The sequence below is a fragment of the Triticum dicoccoides genome, chromosome 6B (genome assembly GCF_002162155.2).
Source record: "Triticum dicoccoides isolate Atlit2015 ecotype Zavitan chromosome 6B, WEW_v2.0, whole genome shotgun sequence".
Taxonomy (NCBI): Eukaryota; Viridiplantae; Streptophyta; class Magnoliopsida; order Poales; family Poaceae; genus Triticum; species Triticum dicoccoides.
In genome coordinates, this window is record NC_041391.1 from 718,335,324 (window position 1) to 718,354,512 (window position 19,189).

The 19,189-nt window shown below is 43.4% G+C and overlaps 2 protein-coding genes and 1 long non-coding RNA gene across 5 annotated transcripts; 1 reads left to right on the forward strand and 2 right to left on the reverse strand.

Moving 5' to 3' along the window:
- Positions 1–3,824: 3,824 nt before the first annotated feature.
- LOC119324687 (disease resistance protein RGA5-like) lies at positions 3,825–8,448 on the reverse strand. The gene is made up of 3 exons (XM_037598456.1): positions 8,358–8,448; positions 4,354–6,294; positions 3,825–4,123 (listed from the first exon to the last, which is right to left on the reverse strand). The coding sequence occupies exons 2-3, from the start codon at positions 6,225–6,227 to the stop codon at positions 4,093–4,095; spliced, it is 1,905 nt and encodes a 634-aa protein (XP_037454353.1). The 5' UTR covers positions 6,228–6,294; positions 8,358–8,448; the 3' UTR covers positions 3,825–4,092.
- On the reverse strand, positions 7,908–9,076 carry LOC119324689 (disease resistance protein Pik-2-like). The gene has a single exon (XM_037598457.1). The coding sequence runs from the start codon at positions 9,049–9,051 to the stop codon at positions 8,143–8,145; it is 909 nt and encodes a 302-aa protein (XP_037454354.1). The 5' UTR covers positions 9,052–9,076; the 3' UTR covers positions 7,908–8,142.
- A 3,844-nt stretch (positions 9,077–12,920) lies between these two features.
- LOC119325638 lies at positions 12,921–17,829 on the forward strand. Of its 3 annotated transcripts, none has more exons than XR_005157609.1 (3): positions 12,921–13,200; positions 13,832–14,203; positions 14,382–17,135. It is a non-coding gene; the product is annotated as an uncharacterized LOC119325638 (long non-coding RNA). The 3 variants fall into 3 exon arrangements; XR_005157610.1 differs by having other exon boundaries at positions 13,910–14,203; XR_005157608.1 differs by lacking the exon at positions 12,921–13,200 and adding an exon at positions 17,488–17,829 and having other exon boundaries at positions 13,207–14,203; positions 14,382–17,390.
- Positions 17,830–19,189: the final 1,360 nt, after the last annotated feature.

A 19,189-nucleotide genomic window follows, 5' to 3' on the forward strand; every position in this document is an offset into this window, starting at 1 on the left:
GGCGGCGGGATGGGGGCGCATGGGAGGGATGTGGAGCGGCAGGGAACCCTATGGGCGGCCAGATATGTGGCCCGGATGGGCCCGCAGCCACGGAAGGCCGCGGCCCAGGCCCGTCTGCGGCCGCCGAGGCCCACGCAGGCCGGCCCATGGGAAGGCCCAGCAGCCGGGGGCGGCCCAGCAGCGACTGGCGGCCCAAGTCCCGCATCAGGCTCGCGCGTGTGTGAAGGGTTTCCCCTAGCGCCACGGTCGGCGCCGCGGCCGGGGCAGGGCGAGACGAGCGCGGCCGGAGGGGGCCCCGAGGGGAATCCGGCGAGCGAGGGGGAGGAGCGCTAAACGCGGAGATCCAGGGGCGGAAGGAGGAGCGGCGATATAGGACCGAAGACACCGGCGGCCAGGCGGAGGCCGAGCTTGCGGCCGGACCCGAGGTGGCGCTGGCGCGCCAAGACAGCCGGGCGGCACCCCAACCCTGCGGCCGGCGGCGGCGGCGGCGTCCCGACCCAAAGGCCGCCCCTTTGCTCCCCGGCGACTGAGACGGGGTCAGTGGCCGGTGCCGGCGCCGGGCAGATGGGCGGCCGGCCGAACTCCCACCCCCGGGAGTAAGGCCACCGGCGCCATCCGGCCGACGAGCACGGGCAGGAGCGGGAGGGGGGACGCGGTCGCGGCACACGATGGGGCGTCCAGCCTCGACGTCGGCGGCCTCCGCGAGGTCAGCCCACAGGACCCGCTCGGGGGCAGGGGGTGACGGGGAATGCGATGGGGAGGCGGGCGACGGGGCCGCGGCGGGGAGGGCGGGGGAGGGAGGCGTGGCGATGGAGGAGGGCGGGGCGGCGTGGCAGGGGGAGGCGCCAGCAGCGTCGCTAGGGCGCTCCATCCAACCCCCCCAGAAGGACGTTGGCCTTCCCGGCATAAGAACAAGTCACTCAGTATAGAACATAATGAAGCACCTTCCTTGCGCTACAGTTCATCCTATATGTTATACTGTGGTGATAGTTCTGAAATCTTTTGGAAAGATACGGAAATATGAAGCCGAGGCCAATTCAGAAGAGTTCAGAAGAAACCAAACGATATTCGACTTTCATATGTTGTTAGGATTGCATATTTTCTTGGCCATCTACTGATTAATTCAAAAATCTATTTGGCAAACGTTCTACCAAATCACCTTATCGTTCAACGTTTCCTCACCATCCAATCTTGTTTCAAATATCTTTAAAAGCATTCCTTTTGTCCTCTTCTCTTCCTCTCCAACCCTTTCCCCTTGCCACTCCGGACCACATGTTGCCCCGTCTCCATCGATGCCGATTACTCAAGCAAAAGTTGTATCGTCCTGAGATTGTTTATTAGTATTAATTATTAACGTTTCTTTAGATGCTAAATTAACCTGAAACAAGGGGAAAGGACACTCCGCATGCATTGATCCGATCCATGCCGAGTTGCATGTTCGTCCCACGTTAAGTACAGTTAATCAATCATCGATGCTAAAGCAACCTTGAAGAAGGGGAAAAGGAGCCCAAGTTGCATGCACAGTGTAATTAAGTTCAAAAGGCATTGAAATGTGCATCCATGCCTACAGACACCCAAAACCATTTGCCAACACAAGGTAGTACTAGTACTATTCTGCCCTGGTTTCAAGTTTCAACGAGTGTCATTTTTACGGCAGGCAAGGTTGTCTCAACGTTAACACCTCTAGATCTGGGCATGCATGAGCCGCCTGCTTAAGTTCATAATACTCCCAAGACTGTACTTTTCTATTAATATAAGCATAGTACTTTTTTTGAGGGGTAACATGTTTCTCTATTAAGATAGAGTGGGCTATCACTGCAAGAAAAAGCTAATAGGCTTCCGTGTAGTTGCTTGGTTATTTCTCGGTACCCTATTAACCTTTCTATATGTAAAGCTGGGACAAAAGCCTTTTCTCTAAGAATGAGAGTAGCTGCTTGGCTCTTTCCCAGTTCCAGATGCCAAAAGAGCTGTTGAGCGTTCGTACGTATTGGATCAGTGCTTTATTAACCAAGTTGTATCACTGTGATCTACAATGAAAACACGAAATATATACTATGTGAATAAGAGATAGGAAAGACAATGGCAATTATTGCTCCTATTTGGTTGAGTTTCTCTGGCTTAGTTTGTGTACACGCCAGCCAACATGGCAGCCAGCTTCCCGACGACGGGTTTCAGGGCCCCCGTCCCCGCACTTACCAGAGCCGCGTCCATTATTTCATCAATGTGGTAAGCTAGCTTAGAGCTTGCTAAGCTATGTTTTTGTGGATATGCTTGTAGCAGTGTAGGTGGATGGAACACTCCCCTCTTCAGGCTTATATTCTGGACTGGACAATCACATAAACCGCATAGTGGTTTTATTAACCCGAGATTGTTAATTAACCTCAGCTAGCCCCCAATGAGAAAGACAAGAACGTACGCATTGGTCCATGTCAGTCAAACTGCAGGCGCTCTTATTTAAGTTGATGAGATATGAAACCATTTGCCGGCAGGAAGTATACCCTCTCATTTACTAACCTATTTCTGTCTCAATGATTCCGCTTGAACTCCTCCAGATCTCCGTACGTTGCATTGCAAAATTAGTTTTGCCTTACCGAGTTGTACTACTAGTTTATTCAAGAATCGATATAGCCAGTCAGTAAAGTCCTCTTTCTTAATAATGCCATGATGGCCTTCCTGGTTGATCTTTAATGCAGTTCCGGTGACTTCTTTTATTAAGAACTTCTTTTCTTTTGATGAATTCAACGATATAATTCTCGTGACACAAAATCTACATTTTATTGGTCAAATTGATAGTTAAACTTGAGCCTTAGAATACATAGACACCACATAAACTGAGACGGACGAAGTAACAATGCACTGCTTTCCAACAAGTCCATCAGGTCCGTCAAGCAATAGTTGTCTCGACCAGAGATTGCCAGTTAATTAACCACAAAGAACGTGACAAGGCATCAAATTGTGGAGCTGCCAGTGTAGAGAGACCAAAAGCCATGTTGCCGACACTAGGTATATGCCTGCCTGAACTTTCATTAGTTAACCAAGGCAATGTTGTCTCCATTTCAACTCTCCTATAGATCTGTGCATGCATGGGACCTGCCGCTGCTGGACAGTATTAGTTTTCTTTGCCCGAGTTATTCCTCTTCAAGTTTCCTTCAAAGGTAGATGTAGCTAGCTAGCTAGCATCTCTGCTCAGTGTTAATTTACACAGTATATGTGGTACGGTTTCACTCATATTACTGTACTAGTGGGCAATGATATTTTGTAAACATAAATCTCCACTACCACATTATTTGCGCTACTGAAATTGAAAAACTTCCACATATATTTAATCACAGGTTGGGCGATTCAGAAAAGAGATTCCACATTTTCTGAATATTTTAGGACATGGCGAATACTATTTTGATAAAACAAGAAGAGCTTATACGGTACTCCCTCCGTTCCAAAATAAGTGTCTCATGTTTAGTACAACTTTGTACTAAAACAAAGTTGAGACACTTATTCTGACGAAGGGAGCACTTTTTTAGTCCAAGAACTTGTAAGTAGCAAACGCAACTAGCTAACTGATCCATAAAACACAAGTGTATACAATGCAAAGAAGCAATGTCTTCCCCAATTCAAATACCAGTTGCATAAGGCAGGATGGGCATTGATTTCTGCGAGGTGCCCATGATTTTCTGCGAGTCTCCCAACAAGAAAGGTTAGGCTAGAAGCCTAGAAGCTGCTAAGACATACTCTGCCCCATTGATTTCTGCAAGGTGCCCATGATTTTAGAAGCTAGAACCGGCTAAGACACTTCTGCTCATATTTACAGAATCGCAACCAGCAAAAAACAAAACCCCCGCATAACACGCATGCGGATACACTAATTATTTGTCAAGGTAATTCTCCATAAGCGATTACATTTTGCAACAGAAAGAGACAATATACTTGTTGAGAGAAGTTTGTAGCTGAAAACTCTGGAAACTAATTTCGGGAATTTATGATGAGCAGGAGCCAGCGGCAACTCTCATGTTGGTGATGTCCTTGGCTTGTTTACCCAAATGGCATTGGCACAATAGATCTAGCTCCAAATTCCACTGCATGATACTCAGTCTGCTACTGAAGCAGCTGGAGCTCGAGTTCAACACTGCGAATGAGTGGGACAGTTAGAATCTAACGGTGATAGCTGCATATATTAAGGTCAAAAGGCTGTAAGCTTAATATATATGTAGAACCCAAACTGTCGATTTTATTTTTAGAAAACATTATGAGATGTTCAGTTTGAGATAGAATCATTACTTCTATGCCCTAACAACGAACTAGTACCTAGTAAGGGATATATACATAATAAAGCTAGAGAAAAAGTAACATACATACTTGTACATCTCGATGATTAGACGAAGGTCGTTATTAGGATGTGTGCTGACTTCTCTCTTCAGGGAAGCAATTATAGCATCAGCAATGCCCCTGTCGCAAACAAACTCACATCTGAAAGTAGTGAGGCTCGACAGGTTTCTTATCCCAAAATCAATAGCACCAGGACAGCAGAGAGTCTCATTTTCAACACCACCGGAAAAATGAATTATCAGTTTTTCTAGCTTGGGCATACATCTTGCTGTAAACATGAGATCCATCCCATCTCCCAGCACCACGTAAGTAAACATCCTCAGGCTTCGGAACCCAGCTTCACTTGTGATTGCCAGCCTTCTGTCTTTACAAGAAGACCGATCTTCCATTCCTTGGAGACTCAGAGTAAGCAGAGAAGGTAAGGCTCCAAGGATGAAGATATCTTCCTGCCTGATTCTCTCCACTTCCAAGCTTAACTTCTGCAAGTTCATGAGTGATCCTATCCAATCCGGAACCTTTGGGAGGACCCAGGCCGAAGTCACAAGCTTTTGAAGGTTAAGTGGAGGAGAAGTGCACCATGTATTCAATAGGATGCTATCATGATCATTCCACATAGTTAGAGATGTAAGGTTTTGTGTGCATAGTTCATTGAGAGAATAAGCAATAATCTCCTTGTTCTGTTCTGCATCATTCATATGGCAAAGGTTCAGCTTCCTCAGATTCTTTAGCTGCCCAAGCTCCTGCAGAAAGTTACATGACTGGTCGGCGCTCACCCATTTCAATGTTTCCAGTGCTTGCATCTTTGCAATGCCATCAGGAAATCTAACAAGTCTGCTAACAAGTAGATGTGCCAGCTTTTTGAGATTGACAATACTTGCTGGTAAACTGGAGACCTCCGTGCGCCTAATGTCCAACAACTCTAAGCACCGTAGATGCCTGATTTGTTCTGGAAGATTGCGTACCCTTGTCCAGCTAATGTTGAGGTACCTTAGCTGAAAAAGACGGCCTACATCTGCAAGATGGTGGTTTTCCACTTGCCCGCATCTTCCAAAGTCCACAACGCGCAAATGCCTGAAATACTTCATTGGGGGGATTTTCACTGTATTCCCAAACACATTAAGTGACCGGACATGAGACAATATCACGCTCGTCGGCATTTCAGATATTCGTTCTCCTTCAACTTGCATGGAGAATCGGCGCACTCTACTTTCTGTCCCTATTGTTAAACTGGGGACACCAATGAAAGAAACAAAGTTCTCTTCAATGGACTTGGATATAATGAAATCAAGAATTGTATCATGAACTCGGCAATTAAACACCTTATCATATTTGTCCAGCTCCACTGGTTGGATTAAACTCCTATTAACGAGCTCATTAAAACACCTCTCTCCTAACTCATATGTTGTATATTTGCCATCTTTGTGAATAATTCCTTCTGCAATCCATTTCCATATAAGGGCTTTCTTCTCAATAACAGAATCTTCTGGAAATATACTTAGATAGAGGAGACATGTTTTAAGATGAGGAGGCAGATCAAAGTAACTAAGTGACAATATCTTGATCATTCGTTCGACACTAGGATTCCTTTCTAGTGCACGACCAATTGAATCTTTCACTTCGTTCCACAGATGCTTTGTTCTTTCTTTGTTGGCCAACAAACCAGATATAGCAATGATCGCCAAAGGCAATCCATCACATTTTTTCAATATTTGGTTAGAAATGGTTTCGAGTGATAGCGGGCAATCTTCTTCAGAGTTAAATAATCTTCTGTGAAATAGTTGTCTTGAGTGTGACATATTAAGAGGCTTTATACTGTAAATATGACCACCGATTGATGAACGACATGAATATGCGACATCACGCATACGAGTAGTGGTGATTATTATGCTACCACAACTGTTCATGGGGAATGCGCACTTAAGAACATCCCATGTTTTGATGTCCCATATGTCATCAATCACTATAAAATACCTGCACACGATTTTATGAGTGATATTAGTTATTTTGGAATCTTAAAATGACTTCTACAACAAAAGGAGAAAAAAGGGGAACTTATGAGTCCACATTAACAAGAGAGTGGTTTTTCTACACACCAGCTCGGTGCACCCACCGAAGAAAACATAGAAAAACATATCAAAAAGTTCAGAAATTTTGTGGGAATGATCATCAACAAATGTTATGGGTGTTTGCAAAGTTTGGTGGTCAAATAACATTCGAGAAGCTCTGTACAAAAAAGACAAAATCACTGAAAATTAGTCAAAATGTAAGTGCACTGTTTGAGCAGATTTTGTAATTTTTTCTTTTTTGTACGGAGCTCCTCGAATACTATTTGACCATCAAACTTTACAAGGACCCATAACATTTGTTGGTGATCATTCTCACAAAGTCTCAGAATTTTTTGAAATATTTTACTACGTTTTCTTGCGTGGGTGCACCGAAGGAGGGTGCAGCCACAAATTTCCACATTAAAAATGTATTTAAGATAAATGGGGGATCTCTATGCAAAACCAGGCCATAAAAGACCAATAGAGCTATATGTACACACTTAAATGGGTGCTTATTAAACAAAATAATGTTTTTTCTAGAGGTCATAAAAGAGCAATGCAGCTTTATGCATTTGGAGTAATACATATCTCGTGCTTTGCAGGCAATAAACTCGTTAATATATTTCATGTAACTCGTTAGGTACACCAAACACTATTACACTTTTGATTTCAAAACTATTACACTTTGATCCTTTCCTTGTAGTGTGGGTTCAATCCCTGCTTTATTTCATAGTTTTAAAAAGTGCTTTCAAAGGCGTCATTATAAAGATTAATTACAGAAGGAAATCGAGCAGATTTTACATAATCTTACAACGATTTATTTCAAAGGGGTCATTATGATACATAGAGCGGGCTACATCATAAAAAACTAGTTGGTTCGTACCCTAGTGATTAGCTAGGCGCATGTACCGAAGGGCTTGGGTTCACGTTCAAGGCAAGGCAATACTTTTTCGTAACTCCCCCCATACACCGGTACATTGGATTGTTTAAAAAATATTGCCAGTTTGCAAATAGATTAGTGCAAGTCAGTCGGAGCACGTGGCGGCCACATAGCTGGGTTTTTTTCTCTTCCGAATCGGTTTTGGTCTTGTTTGATCAGACTAACAACTTTATGGTCTAAATTGATCATTTTTCGAGTTGTTGGCCTAAAGCATGCAATCAGTTTGAGTTATGGGACTAGAGACCTATTTCACTCTATGCTAAATATATGCACTTACTGCTTTCACATGACTTCATTTTCCTCCATATGCAACAACCAAATTAATTAACTAGTTAAGGACATCGAAAGAAGTGTTCGCATATGTCTGACTATTAATTTTTATACTAGAAAGATAGAGTATAATTATGAAACTGTTTGATGAAAAAATTAGTTACTAGTATAATTTTTATTTCATAAATAGTAATAATTTTGTATGGATGCCAAGCGAATTAAACAAATAAAATAGTACCTTTTGTGAGCTAGGTAATCGTTAATCTTGCTGATTAGTTGTTGTATGCTCCCCAAGGTTTTGGTTACCGAATGAGGTAATTTTACCGAGGGGGACTGATAAATGTGGTTACCACGGTTACCGAGAAATACCGACAAATACCGAGAATATTTCGAGCGAATTTTATAGTTGAATTTTGAATTCAAATAAGAAAATGAACGAATATTCAAACCAGAGACCTCTCAAAACAGGAACTAGGTTGCTACCAACATGCCATAACCAACTTTCATTGCATTAATTAGACCCTACATACCTTACTGTAAATCGAGTGTTTAAATTCAAAAATTTCAAAAAAATGGTATTTTTTGCTCGGTATGACGATTTACCGAGGGGCACGGAAATACGTGGTAACCATGGGAAATCTTGAAATTTCGACTGGTAGCCAAAACCTTGATGCTCCCTGCTTCAGTGTGAGCATAAACTTGACAACTAAGTTCGCTGAGAATGATTCTCAAGATATTCATCATGTCTGGATTTCGTGATAGTGATACGAAAGCCTTACACTTGAATTTCTCTTTGATCTCTTGATATACTTGATTTGCAAGAGTTGTCTTGCCCATTCCTCCAGATCCGACAATGGATACCATCTTCAGTTGTTGTTCCGTTGATGCGCGTCCATCCTCTTCAGTCAATAGTTCCATTAGTTCAGACTTTGGTTCATCAATTCCGACGAGCTTTGATGCACGCTCAAAGATAGCTAAAGCTCTAGGGTCAACGACCTCAATTTTGTTGTTGGAGAAGTTGATGGTCTTGAGGACAGCCTGAGGAGTCTTGTACCTTTCATTCCGACTGCTCACCACAATGATTTGCCTCTTCAGATCTTGTATATCAAAGCCAATCTGGCGCCGATCCTTCGCCTTTCCCAATTTTCTGAGTGAGTTCTTGATTTTCTCTATGAAGCCATCTATCTTAGTGTTTTTATCGTCAACACATTGCATGAAGTCGTTGATGGAGTCCTCCATGTCATAGGATAGCTCCCGCACCGCTGTCATCCATACCTTATCTTGTTCATCAGGTTCCTCCTCCTCCGACATCTTGAGGAGAAACGCATGCATGGCAGTGAGCTCATCCGTGACAAACCTGATATCGCCTTGCACTTCCTTGAGATGCTTGTACTCATCACCCATCAAAGCGGCCAGCTTCCTCATAACGGGTTTCAGGGCGCCTGTCGCTGCACTCACTAGAGCTGCCTCCATGGTTGCGCCAAGAGCTCGCTAAGGCTATTAGTTTTGTGTGTATTGATGAGAAAGAAGTGTAGGCTGAATGAATGATCCCCCACTCCATCCATATAGTTTTTTGCTTCGTCATTCTAATTAAACAAAGAACCCACTTGTTTCTGCTTCGTCATTCTTGTTAAACAAGTAACCCACTTGCTTCCCAAGACTTATGACCATGTTCATCCTCACTATTAGCTAAGAGGTAAAATCCACGTTTGTTCCAATGATTTTTAAGTTAACTTAGATGCTAACTGCCCCACGCTCCTAGCTGAAAGACAAAATCCGTCTTTGTCTCAAAGATTGTTAATTTAACTTAGTGATTTACTGGCCCTATGCTCATTATTTTAAGCTAATTCAAGTCCCGCTCTAGCAAGTTAGCCCCAGTGATCAATAATTGCAAGCGTTGTCTTAGCTAGTGCTCACTATAGTTTTAGTTTTAACTGGCAAGGTGGCTTTCGCAAATGCGATGGCATCAAGCAATTATTTTTTCCTACTCCTATTATCCTTACATTGCATAATAGACAATATTAGTTATAGGCATCAATACATACTTGAAGGTGTAATATTGACCATTATTTTTTATATAAACCTATGATTATGATGCTAATATATCGCACAAAATAATATAATTTACAATAATATTGATAATACTTGTGGGCTGATACAAATTGAACGTTGTTTGAAAGACTGGCCATGTACTCACAAAGTAGCACTAGAGAAAGAGGTGTCTGAATATCTCATCATGAGTACAAAAGTTGCACTTCTTGCTTCCTTGCCAATTGCGGCGGTCAAGATCTTGTTTGGATAGCACAAATCCCTGTCAAAAATACCATATGAAAATGTTTACTTTGAGTGAAGTCTTCAACTTTCATATTTTTCATGTTATTAGCCAATGGGACCTCTGAATGCATAAGCGCACGATACAAGTAGTTCACCTTCTAGGTTGCATTTGTTGTCGCAGTAAGCCTCTTCGATTTGCTCCCTTGATTCGAATGAAGGCGTTGAAGAAACAATCTGGGCCATTGATTTCGAATCCAATGGCCCAGAAATCGACTGACCTCAACTAAAAAAGTTAGCTGACTGATTTCTAGCCATTCCCGAAATTTTATGCAGGCTATGTGCTGTATACGACACAAGTTTGTTTTAGATTCACTGGTCGGGTTAACGGCGCACGGTACTGATGGTCTTTTTTTTTTTGGTTCCCATTTTGTTTCTTCTCTTAGGGTTTTCTTTTTGGAGGGTACAACCGGCTGGTCAGAATTGTACGCATATGCACCAACCGGCTAGCCCCAGTAATATGCCTCTTTCCTTGCGTACACCGACTAGAAACCAATGTGCCATACAACTAACGGTGCACGCCAGAGTAGAAACCAAACATACTGCTGCGTGGCTAGCCTCATTAGGCAGAAAACTTCAACTGTCCAGGAACATGCCAGGCACAAAAAAATTCAGCCATGGATCTAGGGTGCAAACCAAACTAGCCCATCCTCTGGTTAATTGCGTCATTATGTTAGTAGGTTGTAATTAAATAACCAATACCAATACCAATTTACTGAATTCCAATGATCACCACGTTTCGTCCCATGTTGCTTCAAGAAAAAGTTCTCTCGACTAGAGAGAGTTAATAGCTAATCAAACTTGTATGCTAATTGACCTGGAAGAGGGGTTCATGCCTATCCTTGCCTTGCATCTATAATTAAGTTCAAAAAGTATTGAAATGTGCAGCCGCGCGTGTAGAGACCCCAATGCCATTTTGCCAACATGAGGTATACAGCGCAGTGCTACTACCTTTGATTAGTTAACCAAGGCAAAGGTTGTCACAATGTGTTTGTTTGTTTTGAGGTGGTTGTCACAATGTTCTTGTTTGTTTGGATATGCAGATCCTGCTTACTTCCAAGGCTGCAAGTTAGTATCATGCTTTGCTCTTGATATGGTAGAACAAATTGTGGAATTTATTGCGGAGTAAAATAAGATTGAGTACGTAAGCAATACAAATGATACCCTTGTTGTCGACAAATGGAAGAAGCCAAGTGTAGTTGCTTGGTTATTTCTTAGCTCTACATATGCATGCCAACTGAAGCTAGCTAGCCAGCTAGCTATCTGTTGGGTGTCGGCTTAGGTAGAACGTTAACATCCATATCTATAGAAAATTAAAACATATATGGGCAAGGCAGTGGCGACTATTGGTCGTATCAGGCGGAGTTTCCCTGGCAAAGTCTACACCTGCCCACTTGACCGTGGACATTGTCGTATCCTATGTAAAACTGACCCACCCACACGCTGTCATCGACTATATATACTTTCTGTCCTTCAATGATATCATGCCGAAGAATAAAATGATGTCTTCGGATGCTGCATTTCCATTTCCAACATCACCAAGATATATCACTGGACAATCCGAATGGCATTCCAGTGTGGTCAAAGGCAGAGAGCAATTACAATTCACGTGCTCACTAGCTTTCCCACAATGGCAGTGCGTGCATCTGAGCAACAATAAAGACAGAACTGTGCGAAACACGCAACCGTCCTCGTAGAAATAACAGCTAAAGGTAAATCTTTGTAATGCCTTTTGGATGCAGAAACGACTTGTAAGAGGAAACTTAGGAACATCTATTCCAGACTGCTACTGAACAAAAAGCGAAAAGTAGATCTTTGTAAGCGCGGACGGGTGCATGAATTACATTTTCCAACGAAAAAGGAGAAACTATACATTTTGCGAAAGTATGTAGCTAAAACCTCTGAAAATTAACCTGAGAACCGGATGAGGAGGAGCAGCAGCAACTCTCATATTGGTGATGCTCCTGGTTTTTGGCTTTGTCTACCTAAAAGGCATATACCGAGGAAACAACAGAAAACCCGGTTATGTATGTCCAGCACCTGTCGTGCAGTGCAGCAGCATCCCTTCAGCCCATTCAACAGGAGAGTGTTGTTATGTGTCCAAATGTGCCATCAAGAGAACGAGCTGGTAGCAAGTTTGATGCCCAAATCAGTCGGCGTCAACTTCATCCAGGAAACAGAGAGCGTCTCCATTCCAACAGCACCTAGATTTATCACTGAAAGAAGTAAAATAACAATCGGAGTGACATGCAAATGTGTACACAGAGAGAGCTCCATGACAGTTTGTTAGAGTTAAACTTCTTGTCGTGTCATTGAGTTGAACAAGTGCGTAAGTGTGAAGGATACAACTGTGTGGTGTGCCAAGTGCAGCGGCCTGCAACTTGCACACGTTTCTGTCCCGGTGAGTTGAAGCAGCTGGGTGCGACGGTTCAGTGTTTAAGTTCAATGTTGTATAGTTTCTGTCTCCTCTGTTTTCAGTTACTCTGCTTCTGCTTCTTCTCTGAAACTCTGAAGCGGGCATCACTGTTTGTGTGTGTCCACATAAAACAGAGGGCGTGAGAGGCCTACACAGTTCGCATGTTCATGACCTTTCACGCAATGGCCGTAGCCAATTTTAAAAAAGCAACAGTGCTTGCATCTCAGCAACAATAAGCACCCACTGCAGAACGATGAACGGACCCATCGATCTCCAAAACAACAACAAACTTTTGAGACTGCAGCCTGTAACACCCCCCGGTTTCCAATAATCGATTTTTCCATAAATCGTGCTTTCGGACTCTTTATCCATGTTTACTTGGTCCATCAATTCATAAATCCGACTCTTTAGTTGATTCAGGCTCGCCGAGATAGTCGAAATGCACTACCTATTTCCTCGAGTCGGACTCCGGGTTCATCTCCTATGATTTATTTCAATCCCACGGCTCATATTAGTAGGGAATTTCAAAATATTCTCTAATTCAGGAAATAGAAAAACTGAACCTTATCTCTTACCTCTCCCTCACAATGTGAGCTCTGCTTGTCCATAGGAGGCGTGCTCCACATCTTTCTTCTCTTCCCCAAGCCGAAGGGAAGAATCCCTTTCTCCTCTCTTCTCCAGCCAGCCTACTCCCTCCTCCCTTCCTTCCCCACTCCTCCCCAGGTGCCTCCTTGCTGCACCACGCCCTTCACCACCTCCATGGCTGCCCTTTGATTTAGGGCTTTGAGGAAGAAGGAAAGGAGACAAGAAGAGGGAGAACAAGAAAGCTTCCCCAACTTTTCCCTTCACCAAATCTTTGTGATTTGACCATAGAGGTGAGGTTCCCCGCCATTTATGATCTATCACCATCTATTAGTGATAGGGTTAGGACAAGAAACCTATGTGAAGGAATTGGGGAAAAAGTAGTTTATGCTGCTGTTTCTGGGCGTTCAGATCTGGAAACCAGCAATTTCGATTTCCTATATGGCAAAATTAGGTGGGGGTCATGTGGAATATTTTGTAGTTATTGTTACCACGATCGTTTTGAGTGGTCATTCACTCAATTTGGTTCAGCCGTTTAGCCGGGGCGATAAAAACAAGTTGCTGCTCTGTTTCTGCAAAACAGCATTTCTATAGTTTTTGCCCATAGCTTTTCAGGATCTTCGAGGGCTGATAAATTGATGCTATGCAATGGTATAGCTACATGATACATTTTAGTTCTTAGATCAATTTTATTTACTTACTCCCCATGAGTATTGGTCTTGCTATGGATTTCCAAATGAGGCTACTCATTATTCCTGAATCTGAGAACAACAGAGATGTTTTTGCTGGTTTTGACCCACATAACCTCATAATCTGAGGTTGAATAGTCGGAGTTATTTGTAGATGAGTTCCCCATGAATCCATAGCCATCTCGTTTGCATGTTTTAGAGCTTCCTAGCTTCAGCTATGACTTTTTCCGTGAAGGGACAGCAAAGGGTTGCTTCCCAGAATGCGATTAGGCGCGTTTTTGTGTGTGCTTTACATAGCTTGCTACAACACCAGCGGGCGGCGGCGGCTTCAACAACAACAACGGCCGTGGTCCTCCCTCACGTGGTCGCCCTCGCTGCCAGCTTTGCAAGAAGTCTGGCCACGAGGTTATCGACTGCTGGCATCGGTTTGACGAGGACTACGTGCCTGACGCCCGCCATGTTGCTGCTGCCATGCGTGAACAGGGCGGCGACGGTGTCTGGTACATTGACTCTGGCGCTACGGACCACGTGACCAATGAGCTCGAGCAGCTTGCCCTTCGTGAGCGCTATCATGGCAACGACCAGATTCACACCGCAAGCGATGGAGGTATGTATATTTGTCACATCGATCAAGGTTCTATTAATTCCCCTACACTTAAACGTGGTCTAGTTCTTAGAGATGTGCTTCATGTCCCACAAGCTGACAAGAACCTTGCATCCATGTCTTGTTTAGCCACTGACAATAATGTCTTCTTTGAAACTCACCACATTATTTTTTCATTAAGGATCGGGCAACGGGGGAACTCCTTCATCACGGTAGATGCATTGGAGGGCTCTACCCCATTCCATCCGGAGCACTAGGTCGCAAGCGTCGTCAAGTCTACTCCGTCATCAAGCCCTTTTTGGCACGGTGGCATCAACGATTAGGGCATTCATCTTCGATCATCGTCAAACAAATAGTCAATAAAGACAATCTTCTTTTGTCTCATAGTCCAAATTGTGAGTCCATGTGTGAAGCTTGTCAATGTGCCAAGAGCCATCAGCTTCCTTATCCCAAGTCAACTAGTGTGTCTCATGCTTTGTTAGAACTTATTTTCAGTGATGTATGGGGTCATGCCAGAGATTTTTTTGATAGAAAAAAATATTATGTCAGTTTTATGGATGATTATAACAAGTTTACTTGGATATATTTGCTTTCAGAAACTTGTTGAGCGACAATTTGATAGAAAAATTCTTTCAGTCCAAAGTGACTGGGGAGGGGAGTATGAGAAACTCAACTTTTTTTTCGTAGCATTGGGATAACCCATCATGTATCTTGTCCTCATGCTCATCAACAAAATAGCTTTGCTGAGCGCAAACATCGCCACATTGTTGAAGTTGGCCTCTCTCTTTTAGCTGATGCATCCATGCCTCTTAAATATTGGGATGAAGCTTTTATCACCGCCACTTATCTTATTAATCATCCTCCCAGTAGAGTCATTGGCAACTCTACCCCTTTAGAGCGATTGTACAAGCGAAAACCTGATTATAACTATCTCAAAACTTTTGTATGTGCTTGCTATCCTAATCTGCGTCCTTACAATCGTCACAAGCTTGAGTTTCAGTCCACACAATGTGTCTTCCTTGGCTATAGCAACCTTCACAAAGGCTATAAGTGTCTTGAAATTGTTACTGGACGCATCTATATATCTCGAGATGTTGTTTTTGATGAAACCGTCTTTCCGTTTTCCAAACTTCATTCAAACGCCGGCGCCTTGCTTCGTGCTGAAATTGCTCTTCTACCGACTATGTTTCGCTTCCTGATCACGGGGGTGCATTAATTGAACCTGATTATGTTGATATATATGCTAATTCAGGGTGTCATTTTATGTACGAGGAAACAAACAAAGCAGGCGCGGAAAATCATGCTGATCTAGTTGACAGCGACAGATCCGAGGCTGATTCGCCCGCCAGGCCTGCCTCCGCTGACGGCGTGCGATCCCAGGCGGATCCTTTACCCGTGCGCGTGGCCACATGCGGGCTGGTGGCCGACAGCTCCGACCGGGTGGACCGCACCAGTCCTGCCGCACCCACGCGCCCATGCGACGACAGTCTCGCCAGCCCAGGTGCGGGAGAGGGCCAGTCGCCCGCCGTCACGTCTCTACGGGACCAGGCAGACCGCGGGTGCGCGGCCGAGTCGCCCGCTGCCACGTCTCTGCGGGTCCAGGCAGACCGCGGGTGCGCGGCCGACCGCACGCGTGAGGCCGGATCTGCCTCGGATCAGGAGCCGGCTGGCTCGCTGATTGCCTTGGATCACGAGAGGATCAGATCCTCTGTGGCTGATTCAGCTTCGTTAGGATCGCGTGTGCCCTCTACCACAACAGCTGCTCTTGTGCCCTCTACGCCCTTTCTTCGAAATACACGGTCTCGGTCAGGTATTGTCAAGGAAAAACAATAAAATGATGGTACAATAAGGTATGACAAATTAAAACGGGCTTTTCTTACCACTACCGGTGAACCAAATCACTTGCGTGATGCTCTTGCTAATAAGGAGTGGAAGGAAGCTATGGATAATGAATATAATGCACTTACGAAAAATAAGACTTGGCATTTAGTACCACCAAAACATGGGAACAATATTATTGATTGTAAATGGTTATAAAAGATAAAAAGAAAGTTTGATGGAAGCATAGACAGGTATAAGGCAAGAATAGTTGCAAAAGGGTTTAAACAGAGGTTTGAAATTGGTTATGAAGATACCTTTAGCCCTGTTATTAAGTCAGCTACTATTCGACTTGTCTTGTCTATTGCAATTTCCAGAGGTTGGAGTTTAAGACAGCTAGATGTCCAGAACGCATTTCTTCATGGTGTTCTTGAGGAAGAAGTGTTCATGCGGCAGCCACCAGGGTATGAGAATCAAAGCACACCACAGTATGTATGTAAGTTGGATAAAGCTCTGTATGGTTTGAAACAAGCCCCAAGAGCTTGGTATTCCAGATTAAGCATGCAGTTACAAAATCTTGGGTTCACACCGTCTAAGGCAGATACTTCTTTATTCTTTTATAACAAAGGCAATGTCACTATCTTTGTGCTTGTGTTATGTTGATGATATAATTGTTTCCAGTTCAAGCTCAGATGCTACTACCTGCTTACTTAAGGATGTGAAGCTAGAATTTGCTCTCAAGGACTTGGGTGACCTTCACTATTTTCTTGGTATAGAGGTAAAAAAATTAAAGATGGTATACTTTTTTCCCAAGAAAAATATACTACTGATATTCTCAGAAGTGTAGGATTGGAACATTGCAAGCCAATAAGTACACCAATTTCTACCTCAGAAAAGCTTACAGTTGAAAGTGGAGAAGCACTTGGGTCAGAAGATGCAACAAATTATAGAAGTGTTGTAGGTGCTTTACAGTATTTAACACTTACACGTCCTGATATTTCCTATTCAGTAAATAAGGTCTGCCAATACTTGCATGCGCCCAGAACCACTCATTGTACTGCAGTGAAGAGAATTCTTAGATATCTCAAGTTTTCAGAAGGGCTTGGGCTTCAGATTATTAAGTCTTCTTCTATGCTTGTTACTGCTTATTTTGATGCTGACTGGGTAGGGTGTGCTGATGACAGAAGGTCTACAGGTGATTTTGTTGTTTTCTGGGAACAAATCTTGTGTCTTGGAGTGCAAGAAAGCAAGCAACTGTTTCTAGGTCAAGTACAAAAGCTGAATACAAGGCTTTAGCAAATGCAATGGCTGAAGTAATGTGGATACAAACATTACTCTATGAGCTTGGAATTAAGGCTCCACTGTCTGCGAGGTAATGGTGTGACAATATTGGTACAACCTATCGCTCAGCCAATCCGGTCTTTCATGCACACACAAAAGCACATTGAGGTTGATTTTCATTTTGTCAGAGAAAGAGTAACTCGAAAGCTACTGGATATTCGGTTTATACCTACTGGAGATCAACTTGCTGATGGGTTTACAAAACCTCTTACCATGAGAAGGTTGGACGAGTTCAAGTACAACTCAACCTTAGCAAAGTTTTATAAGGTTCAGGTTGAGGGGGAGTGTTAGAATAGTTGGTTAGAGATAGGGTTGTATAGGGATAGATATCTGTTTAAACCTTGTACCCTTCTCTATCTCTTCTTCTGTTATCTCTCTTCTCCTGATCCTCCTGTAACGATCGTTCTCCGCAACGATCTCTCAATCTCGTCTTGTAAGCCACGACATCCTTTCTATATATACAAGTGCGGCCCGAGACAAAGGGTTCAATGCTTCCTATATCGTTTCACAAGGGGATGGATGGATCTAGTCGTCGCCTCGTCGGTCACCAAACGAAGGAACGGAGGTCGTCGCCGGGTGGTCGTCGCTTGGCCTTATTCTATATTGGTCTCTCTGTTCTGTGGGCCCAACTCCACATGACCAAGGAGGATGTGTGTCGTGTGTGCTCTCTCGTGGCACACACAAAATTCACATTGTTTCATAAATATTGCCTTTTTTTTGAATTTACTGTCTACCATCAGCAGGTCAGCTCGGCAGCCAAAATGTACTCGTCAAAAAATTGAATAATGACATATATTTCAAACTGAATGTATCAATTTGGGATTCCGTTTCACCACCTTCGCTGTCTCGACGAGATCCTTGTTCACCAATGGAACTGACGTCATCGCCGGGTCGTCGTCTTCCTATATCTGTCTCTGTTTTGTGGGCCCGACTCCATGTGACCTAGGAAGATGTGTGTCATGTGTGCTCTCGTAGCACACACAAAATTCAGATCATTTTCCAAAAACTGCCATTTCATTGAATTTATTGTCTACCCAGGAGCATGTGAGCTTGGCAGCCGAAATGCCCTTCTCAGAAAACTGAATAATGACTACATATTTCCAACTGAATGTCTTAATTTGGGATTCCATTTTCACCACCTTCGTTCGTTGTCTTGACCATCTCCTTCAAGCACGATATATGTTGAATATATTTTTCAAAGTTCAAATTTTTTATGTCTTAATGCATGAATGAAATATTGATTAAACTGTCCGAAACCAACTACTTTACCAACACAACTATATACATACTTCGAACCCATGCCACAAATTGGATCAGCTGTCTTTAATATTACAGGATCAAGATAATCATAAATCAAAACAAATGGCCACATAAGGCAGCCATACTGCTCAATTTAAGAAAGGTCTTCTCAATTTAAGAGAAGCTCACAAAGTAACGACGCGTTTGGTTCGGAGCGAACATCGCGGCTTCCGATTCCAGCGTTTTCCAAAACGGTATCCTGCGTTTGGTACGCACACTACGTATTAGCTAGCAGCGTCTTTCGATACGTGGCTTCGCAAAACCGAAAACGGCCGGATCAAAGCTGATTAGGAAACCGGAGGTTGGACGCTCAACCAAACAAAGCATGTATTCGGCAAGAAAACATTGGAAACCGGTGCTTCTCATTACCTGAACGAATACGTTACCAGAGAGTGAACCAAACGCGTCGTAAATGTCTCAGGGAAGGAGCCAAATAAGAGTAACATCTCAAAGAATTATTAAGCTAGAAATGCCTTTACATTATATTCATCTCAAAGAGCAGGCGAAAAAAGCAGAATATAGCACCGAAGG

What these genes read in the sequence shown, in the direction of transcription:
- LOC119324687 (XM_037598456.1), bottom strand. Translation starts at nt 6,227, where the DNA reads ATGAACAGTTGTGGTAGCATAATAATCACCACTACTCGTATGCGTGAT. An exon ending in CTAATCATCGAGATGTACAA is followed by an intron (nt 4,124 to 4,353) that starts GTATGTATGTTA and finishes ACTCATTCGCAG; the next exon opens with TGTTGAACTCGAGCTCCAGC.
- LOC119324689 (XM_037598457.1), bottom strand. Translation starts at nt 9,051, where the DNA reads ATGGAGGCAGCTCTAGTGAGTGCAGCGACAGGCGCCCTGAAACCCGTT.